Source organism: Hippocampus guttulatus, chromosome 6 (assembly GCF_054856545.1).
Source record: "Hippocampus guttulatus isolate MCC_2025c chromosome 6, RoL_Hgut_1.0, whole genome shotgun sequence".
NCBI classification, from domain to species: domain Eukaryota; kingdom Metazoa; phylum Chordata; class Actinopteri; order Syngnathiformes; family Syngnathidae; genus Hippocampus; species Hippocampus guttulatus.
In genome coordinates, this window is record NC_141266.1 from 24,119,733 (window position 1) to 24,129,463 (window position 9,731).

Below are 9,731 nucleotides of genomic sequence, written 5' to 3' on the forward strand. Positions count from 1 at the left end.
ATTACACTTTATTTTACTAACGATATTGAATTTAATAAAAGTCAAACAATACGTAGTGTATGATTTACTTGTTTATTTTAATGCCAAATGGCCTTCATAAGACTAACAGTAGCATTTCTTAAAGGCATCACACTTGGCGCAATATGCTGAGGCCATCACGGTGAAGCGAAAATGGTGACGTTCAGATTAACCCAATTCGTAGAAAAAAAGCCATAACGTTAACAAACAGAAAATACGGACTTTCTTTGGAGTTTATTTCGAAAATAAAATATAATAAAATGCCAAAAGAGGAGTTGACCGCCATTTTCCGGAAACCCATTCATCAGCTTCCGGTGTTGAGGAGGACCAGGGAGACGGAGGGAGAAAGAAAAGCGGGCATACTGTTTTCTTCATACTCTTCGCCGACCTCCAAACCCAACAAGGCGTGCGCATTTTGGAATTTGAAGGCGGCCGACTTATCTTTCGGGTCGGCCAATTCACCGCGGAAGTTTGTTTTGGGCGTGCAGTTGAATTGTCCCCATTCATTCCGTTGTCTGTGCTAGCACGCTAAGCTAAGCTATTTTAGAGTCTGCTGCGCTAGGCCTTTTTTTCCCTCCTGCTGGACTTTGCTACTAGCTCGTTTTGCTAACCCACGTTATTTTTCCTCCGATGACTTTCCCCCTCACCTGGGAAATAAAACCCACTGCTCTTTTCTGTGTCAGAATCTAGTAAATCTGTAGTGGGTTTCCAGTCGTCGCTAAATTCCGCGTGCAACCTTTTTTTTTGGGAGGGGGGGCGGTTTTGAGGTGCACTTTTTCAAGCGAATAACGCAGACCCGCGGAAAGCCGCCGAAGCTTGCAGAGATGTCAGACTTCGACGAATTTGAACGGCAGCTGTCTGAAAACAAGCAAGGTGAGCGACGCACGCGTTCGGGGCGCGCTATGAATCTTCCGATGCCGTTGAGTTGTCTTGCCGCCATGTCGCTAGGCTACTCGGGCTCGGTCTATTTGCTGGAAGGTAAGGGCATCACAGTCGCTCGCCGGAGACTCAAAATGGGACCGCTTGCTAGTGTTGCAGCGGATCGACTTTTAAGAGCGTTGCGTTTTTTTTCCAGCAAGTGAATTCAACCGATTCATAATAGAGGGAACATGGTCATTAAAACATACTGGCTCGTTTGTCGGCGATTCGCGGCTCACGCTGTACTCGAGTGGGAGTGCAGACACTTGGCTAAAAAGTCATATTCACCGCCTTTTGATTGAAAGTGCGCAAATTACAATCCCCGTAATATTGAAATGGTAAATACACATTGGAAAGTTCGTTTTTAAGATGTCACTTTTAATAATTAACGGTATTCGGTCACGTGAAGATACCCACCATGTGAATGATTTCTCACAATAAATACAAGGTAGAAAAGTGATAGCATCAATATGCAAGAAGAAAAATCTCCTAATCTCTATGTGATTTAAAAGAACGTCAACAATTTTCCTAGGAAATAATATCCCATCACAGGTGTGCTGGTTTTAACTCAAGCCAACAGGCAAATCCTGTTTTGGTGGTCTTGGTCTCCAGTGAAAAGAAATAAAACAAATTCAACTTTGGCTCTGGCCCTGGTTTTTATGCTATCAATAGCGTGTCCCCATAGCTTTGCTAACATGTCATTGATGGGGGGGGGTAACGTGTTAGTCTGAAGCCGTTGTGTTGGCCTCTTTAACAATAAAAATATTTTGCACGAATTTGCCTTTAGAAACATTGTTACCAGTCAATCGCATAATTCCCTTTGTCATTTTTAACTCAATGTCAAAATGGCAATAGAAATGACCAGTGTGCTGATCAACAAAAGACATTTTTTTCTTCTTTGTGCAGATTCTCAGTCATGCAGGTTATGGTAATGGTCATTCAGAAAGCAACAATTAGCTCAGGATTACTTGACGCTGTTCTTTTTGCGCCTCTAAAATGTGACTGAACCGTCATATTTTTCTAAGCTTCATCGCACAATTGTCAAACAATTTATCTGCTTTCACCATCCATCCTTTTTGTGGTCCAGCTGAGCGGGACAAGGAGAACCGGCATCACCGCCGCTCCGGCTCCCGTAGCCGCAGCCGAGACAGGAAGAGGCGAAGCCGAGACGGGGACAGACGTAGCCGGGATCGCCGTGGTGACAGTAAGGATCGCAGACACAGACGCAGGTGCGTAGCCCCTTTGTCTTCATCCACGAGTGGGCCGGCACGCTGGGAACATCTGTCGCAGCCCATAAACGCCAGCCAGTCTTTTCTGTCGTTTGAGGTTTTGCTCCTCTTGATTCAATTAAGCGTATCAATATGCCTCCTTCACACCTTGTCTGCCTTGGCCTCTTTCTCGCACTTCCTCTTCTGGGAAAGAAGCGATTTTACACATGACGGGAGGCTCAGTTGTTGATGGCATTAAGCGCTCTCCACGTCCATGCATCCTGTCATTTTCAATTTGGGGATTTTGCATCTTCATTAAATGCAGCATCTGCTATTTTTAATTCACACCTGCAAATTCCTTCTGCCCATCTAATGGGCTTTATTTGCCAGGGGGGGGGTGCCTTTGTGAATCGATCTACAGGGAGTCAATCACTGCAACACTTGTGAAACATGACACCTTTTACTACGCTTGGTTAAAAAAAAAAAAGTGGACTTCACTCAGGATACATGCTCAGTGTGTGGACCACTTCACCAGCACTGAATAATTAAGACCTCTCCCCAAATAAAGAATTTCCCGTTGACCAATCAGCAGGCTTCAGTGAGTGTGATGTCACCCAATTTGCACAAATTTTTGCCTCCTTCAAATGGGGAGGGGTGTGTAAATGCACCCCATTGGCCACTCCTGATTGAATTTTCAGAATATTTTCTTCTTGATGTTAAAATGGTAGCCCGAGTTACATCTGTTGATATTTTCTCCCCTTCGCTGTTTGCCTCAGATTTATTTATTTATTAATCAGATCAGGCTCAACCAGATTTCTGTGTAATAATCTTAAAAATGATGACAGTGGAAAAACAAACTAAAAGTGGATTAGTAGTGAGTCAGCCTACTTTGGGCACATCTGCATCAAAGCATCCAGGCGCTCTCGATTAGTGGCGGGAAAAAGCAGCACCGTGTTCCTGACCCAACCTGTCCTAAGAAATCCCGCCAGTCGTGTCGGGCCGTGACTCCATAGAAAATTTCGAAGTGGAACTGTTAGAGAATCATTTTGTGAAATCCCTCCAATGTCATTTCAGCTCACCACCGAGCTACCCACAGGACAATACTGCAAGGTAATACAGCAAATTGAACACAAAGCTGCTCTGTTGTGCCACAATCTCATGTCCCCTGCCCACGGAAGTACAAAAAAACTGACTTGTGTGCGATTTTTAAAGGTATTTTGTTTTGACATGAACGCCTCCAGATTGTGGTGTTTGTGTTTTGGATGGACTTTTTTTTTTTTCCCCTCGCAACCTAATTTTCAGTCTCTTGTGTGTATCCCACAGCCGTTCCCCGCACCGCGAGAAGAAGAAGATCAAGGTGAAGAAATACTGGGATGTGCCACCACCTGGTTTTGAAAACATCAGCCCCATGCAGTACAAAGCCATGCAAGGTAGCGCCCTTGCCTGCTCGGGAGTGCCCGTGCTTGTATGTGTTTGTTTGTCAAAGGTCTGCAGAGGTGCCTTGGCTTGAAAGTTGAGTTTATTCCCTGACTTTGCTTGTACCTCAAATCATTCCTATTTCAAATCAAGCTCCCCCTTATTGAAATGAAGGGAAATGCCATGACATGCCAGTCTCGCCCACGACACGAGAGCTTTTGAGGAAGAAAATAGCACTGTACATTATTGTAATGGAGAAGAACTCTGATTTCATTGGGCTCTTGAAAAATTGGCCAATTTTGGTTCTTTTTAAATGGGGAAACATTTTTCTTTGGCCAATTTTTGCCTGTTTTGTGAATTTAATTTTTGGACACATTGCAAAATAATTAGATGGTGACATTCACCACCCAAAAAAAGGCAAATCTTTGCACAGTTTTCTCTTTTGTAAAATTAAACAAATATAATGGGACAAAGCGTTATAAAATAGTGAAATGTTCTCCCCTAAAACTTGTATTCTTGTTGTTAGAGGACCCAAAAATGACATCTTTTACTTTTTTTCTGTCAGTTTTTCATTAATTGTGCTCCTCCTTCGAATCTGTGTGGGGGGGGGGGAAATGCTCACACAAAAATACAAGTTAGCAGTACTGTGTCACATTGTCGTAAAGTTCACTGCCATCATCTAGTGGGGTGTGCCTCAAAGTCACTTATACAGTATGTCACAGTTTTGGCAGCAAAACAAAGTAAATCAATCACCCAGCAAGTACGTATGTTTAGCAAGCGGACCGATGGGCTTTGCATCCACAGCTGCGGGCCAAATTCCGGCGACGGCACTCTTGCCCACCATGACTCCGGACGGCCTGGCCGTCACTCCCACCCCCGTGCCCGTCGTGGGCAGCCAGATGACCCGACAGGCTCGCAGGCTCTATGTGGGAAACATCCCCTTCGGGATCACTGAGGTGCCACACGAAGCAGCGTCGAAGCGTTGAGTCCACTCTTTGATATCATGGGACGTGTGTGTGATTTTCTTCCGCTCTTCTTGTTCCCAGGAGTCGATGATGGACTTCTTTAACGCTCAGATGCGTTTGGGTGGTCTTACTCAGGCCCCGGGAAATCCCGTGCTTGCTGTGCAGATTAACCAAGACAAGAATTTTGCCTTCCTTGAGGTGGGTCGTCTTTTGCCGTCGCTTGCACACGTCTTTAAAAGCAAACCCGGACTGACGCCCGATTTCCTTTCCAGTTCCGCTCAGTGGATGAGACAACACAGGCAATGGCTTTTGATGGAATCATCTTTCAAGGCCAGAGCCTGAAAATTCGCCGTCCGCACGATTACCAGCCACTGCCGGGCATGAGCGAGAACCCCAGTGTCTATGTGCCTGGTACACAGACAATTAATGGTTTTTACTATTACTACTCCTGTTGGCATCATTCATACACCATTTGCGTAAATATATATATGGGAGCTGGCACTGTTTGCTGTCCTCAAAGGTCTTGTTGTCAACACAGGAGTGGTATCCACAGTGGTGCCCGACTCAGCCCACAAGCTGTTCATCGGCGGGCTGCCCAACTACCTGAATGACGACCAGGTTAGTGGGCGGACCGTAAAGCGGCCGACCTCTGTGGAAATCTGTTTTGGAGCGTTTGTTGGCCATCCAGCTCGGAGGTCCCCGTCGTCCGACGCTCTTTGTGCTTTGAAATGCTCAGTGGCATCGGCTTCCGTACCCGGTCGCTCGATGGGTGTTATTGTGAAGTCGGTGTTTTCGTTGCCCAGGTGAAGGAGCTGTTGACGTCCTTTGGGCCCCTGAAGGCCTTCAACCTGGTGAAGGACAGCGCAACAGGCCTGTCCAAAGGATACGCCTTCTGCGAATACGTCGACGTCAACCTCAATGACCAGGTAGCCAACGAGCGCCGCGCAAACCCTAAAAGGTGGCGGGGGCGGTACGCATCGTGGCGACCGGACCACTTTCAAGGCGTCCCTTCGTTGCAGGCGATCGCCGGGCTCAATGGCATGCAGCTGGGAGACAAGAAGCTCCTGGTGCAGCGAGCCAGCGTGGGATCTAAGAACGCCACTCTGGTATGTGGCAAGAGCTGGTGGGGTGGAGGCTTGCGCGTATTCATTCATTCATTCAGTATTCCGGAGTCTGATGCCGTTTGCAGTTCCCTGCCAAGCCTTGCATTTAATGAGTGAACAGCTGCAAAAGATACGTCATCATCATTGGGATTTTCCGTCTTCAGTGTTGGATCATTCCAGCCTCTCAACCAGAAGGCAGAAGTCAAATTTGGCTGAACAAATTCATTGGAACAAAATATTTACCCATTACAGTGAAATGTTGCCAAAGCCTTGTAGTCGGAAAGTAGCAAGTAATGTAAAGAATAATACGTCTCGACTGAGAGAGACTAATGTCTTTGTATTGTGGGGACACGACATTTATTTTTTTTGGGCTAATGTAATGTGAGTTTAAATTACTAAATTAATTTTCTGTCATAGTTTGTCGCATATTTTCCGTTCAAGCTATGAACACCATTAAAAAAAAAAATTCAAAATGAATAAACAAATCTATTCGCACATGATTTTAAAACGTCAATGCAATATCAATAAATAAAACATCCATCCATCCAAAATGTTTCACGCAAATGAGCAATTAGAAAGACAGCCACCTTCCCATTTGTGTTTTTGGAGCACCTTGTAACCGTTTTTTATTTATTTTTATTTTTTTGTGCGTGTTGTTGCAGACCAGCATCAACCAGACCCCCGTCACGCTGCAGGTGCCGGGCCTGAACAGCACCGTGACCCAAATGGGCGGCCTGCCCACCGAGGTGCTGTGCCTGATGAACATGGTGGCGCCCGAGGATCTGGTGGACGATGAAGAGTACGAGGAGATCGTGGAAGACGTTCGGGACGAGTGCAGCAAGTACGGCCAGGTCAAGAGCATCGAGATCCCGCGGCCCGTCGACGGCCTGGAAGTGCCCGGCACCGGAAAGGTGAGACCGGACCCCTTGCTCACCCCGTTGTTGCTACAAATTTACACTTAACACACCGCAGAACAAAGGATCATAATCTTATGAAACTCAACTTTAAACCAACCACCTATGCATACAAAGTGCAATACATGAAGCAAAAATAATTCATACAGTTAATCAGTCAAACATCTGTATTGAACTTTTAAGAGCCAGACTTCATTTTTTGTCACTCGCCGGTTTATACCCGTTAATTCCCATGTCAAAGTTTCCAAGTTAGAAAATGTCGAAGTGCCACTTCCATTCAAATGATCACGTTGTCTCCCTGCAGATCTTTGTGGAGTTCATGTCGGTGTTCGACTCCCAGAAAGCCATGCAAGGCCTGACAGGAAGGAAATTTGCCAACAGAGTAGTGGTGACCAAGTACTGCGACCCTGATGCGTATCACCGCCGGGACTTCTGGTAGAGGAGGCAAGACGGGTGGGGGGGGGTAAAATCTTTGGGGGGGGGGGAGGCTCGAATTCCCACTGACTAGATCAGCCCAATAGGTGATTTAAAAAAAAAAAAATTCAGTGGAGATCACCGTGTGTGATACTGATATCTTAAAAAAATAAAGTCACATGGGCTTGTTCTGGTTGTCGGGGTTTTGTCATTGTTAGATAGGGAGGGGGGTGGGAGGGTCTAAAATTTTTTGAGAAATGTGTGTTCTAATAGGTCCAGGGTGGGGTCAGCAGTTTTTATATTTTGCGAGCCGGAGATGTCATTTTTGGCAGGAGGGGGGGCGGGTGTAACACGTCGACGTTTGTATTTAAATGGAAGGAACTTCGAGAAGGAATTAAGATGGCTCTATGGAAATGAAATGAGGAAGAAAATGATGAGGGCATTTTTTTTTTTTGTCAGGCCGCCTCGTACTTCTAATTCTTCTTCACTAGCTGTAACGTCCAATTGAGTTTCACCGCCATTAGAAAGACTAGAGGAGACATTGTTGGGGTTTTTTGTTTTTTTTTGGATTTGTTTGTTTTTGTCAGACTACTGCCCCTCCCCCCCTCAGGACGATCGCTTGAGCATGTCGTGTGAACGTCAAATGTTACTGTTCCGATACTATGTGTAGCTTTGCCGGCTCCAGCTTGTAACATCACATTGTGCGCAGCCTGTTGAATAACACCAACTACAGTAAAGGGAAGTTTTCCATCCATTTTTCCCCCGGTTGATCCTCTTCTTTTAACAGCAACACTCAAACCTATTGGGGATTTCGCTGACCAAAAGCCTTACTGGGATGATTCCAAGACAATTGGACAATGAAACAAATCCGGCCGGCCCTTGCTTAAGGAATTCTTTAATCACTTACAAAGGCTTCAGTCTCCTGTGCTTTGGCTCGCATTGCCATTCATGTCCCTTGTTGACGCAAAGATCTGAACTGTCACTTGTTTTTGGACCCGGTGATTAATTCATTTTTTGTTTCATTTGTGTGCATCGTCTCACCTCTTTGACAAGACCAAATAAACACATGAGTTATACCTACACCTCGTCTTGTACTGGAAACACTGCCAACTGGCACAACTCCAGCTTTCCCATTTAAGGATGCGCATATTTTTTTTTTCCAAGTAACCCCTTTGACATATTCGTCCCATTTTGCAAACTAGACTAGTTACTTAATTCACTAGAATTAAGTTGCAGTCACGAAAAAAAAAAGATGCTTTAGTCGCAATTACACCCAAATAGCAGCAAGTGAAAAGGAAAAAAAAATGCACGAGCTCAGCATCTGTCGGGGACTGGAGGGATTTTTGAATTGAAGCAGGAAGAGAACGAGACACATTAAAGTGATGCCGGTTTCTCCGTGGCGGTCAAAATATAGTCTCACGCCACAGCAGTTGCCAAACAAGTGCAGAAGGAGAGAAAAAAAAATCACACTCATGATCATGACAATGATCAATGATAATGCACCCAGCAGCCCCCCCCCCCCAACGTTTGTATGCACAGTGAAGTCATGTTTGAGGTCTGACTGCAGTTAAAGAGTCAATAATATAGACAGTAATGGCGATGTCGATATGCGAAATATTTATTTTGTAAAAGGTACACATTGCACAAGTTCCAGCGGTACTTTCCTGGCATTCAGTGGGGTGTTGTTACATCATTGAAAAGTGAAGACTCAATTCAATTTTATTCAATAAATTCAGTGCAGAAAGTGTTACCATACTCACATTTCAAGAAGCCAGCCAGTGTTACAAGGATCGCGTCCTAATCACGATTAAGAAAATAAATGTTTGGGTTTTGTTTTTTTTAAACTCATCAAAATTGGTCTGTTGGTGAGTTGCCTGGGAGAGTATGTGTAGTTAGCCATGATGCCCACAAGGCGACGCTGTCTGGTACTCTTGCTTGCAGTATGTGACGTCAGATTAACTCACCGCCACAATATTTTCAGTTAAAAAAAAAAAAAAATGAATCGAATGTTTCAACCTATCTAATAATAATAATACAATTCATGATAGTGGAAAGCAGATATTGTCCAGGCCATTTAACACACGTATGTTACGATGTCATATCACTAATGCTTATTGTTAATCCGGGCAGGCAACGCCTCCCTCGTTGGATCTTGATTCAGAGGCAACATTGTGACCCAATGGAAAAAGAGCACTGTAGCCGCATGGACCTTTTCGGTCAAGTGACGGACGGACGGGCGAGAGCGGCTGCATAATTACAAGTAGAAGTAAAACGCTGCAATGGAAAGGAGTTGCCTGCAGCTTGTTTTGTCCTGTTCTCTGCTCGTCACCTCAACACCACCCTAAACTCTTACTCCCTTGTTATACACACAATATGATAAGGAATACTATATGGGCAAAAGTTATATCGACGGGGGCTGAACTAAAGCCCCGTGTTCCCCCTTGATCATTTTATCAAGACACTTTGGGAAAGGTCCTTTTTGTAGGTTTAAAAAGCAGGATTAATCAGGATTTCACTGCCGATCGTTTTCAGCCAAAGCCAGTCTGATTCCTCTTTCATATGTACACACTGTGCCAAAACATAACGGGAACCCAGCATCTCATGGCCGCCAGTGAAACGACACCCAAAATAACCGAGGGGCAGCGCAAAAGAGTTAGATCAACCACGTGACGCCATCCAAGAGTATTTCAATCGTTAACCACACTAACTTATTGAGACATGGTTGGGCGGATCAATCACTCAACTCGCTGCTGTAAGACGAGCCGAGCAGCAGGA

At 45.0% G+C, this 9,731-nt stretch overlaps 1 protein-coding gene across 6 annotated transcripts; it reads left to right on the forward strand.

Moving 5' to 3' along the window:
* Positions 1-309: 309 nt before the first annotated feature.
* On the forward strand, positions 310-8,038 carry u2af2a (U2 small nuclear RNA auxiliary factor 2a). Of its 6 annotated transcripts, none has more exons than XM_086114610.1 (12): positions 310-891; positions 2,024-2,165; positions 3,219-3,254; positions 3,468-3,574; positions 4,365-4,516; positions 4,607-4,723; positions 4,798-4,954; positions 5,046-5,143; positions 5,329-5,451; positions 5,545-5,631; positions 6,291-6,539; positions 6,847-8,038. In XM_086114610.1, exons 1-12 carry the CDS (start codon positions 843-845, stop codon positions 6,979-6,981), a joined length of 1,452 nt encoding a protein of 483 aa, XP_085970736.1. In that variant the 5' UTR covers positions 310-842; the 3' UTR covers positions 6,982-8,038. The 6 variants fall into 6 exon arrangements, with proteins under 6 accessions (XP_085970736.1, XP_085970737.1, XP_085970739.1 ...); XM_086114611.1 differs by having other exon boundaries at positions 5,064-5,143; XM_086114613.1 differs by having other exon boundaries at positions 4,798-4,936.
* The last annotated feature ends 1,693 nt before the right edge of the window (positions 8,039-9,731 follow it).

Coding starts and splice junctions, on each gene's coding strand:
- u2af2a (XM_086114610.1), top strand. CDS start 843: ATGTCAGACTTCGACGAATTTGAACGGCAGCTGTCTGAAAACAAGCAA. Junction 3,255..3,467: donor CCACAGGACAATACTGCAAG/GTAATACAGCAA, acceptor TGTATCCCACAG/CCGTTCCCCGCACCGCGAGA. Junction 4,955..5,045: donor TGGTACACAGACAATTAATG/GTTTTTACTATT, acceptor CTGTCCTCAAAG/GTCTTGTTGTCAACACAGGA.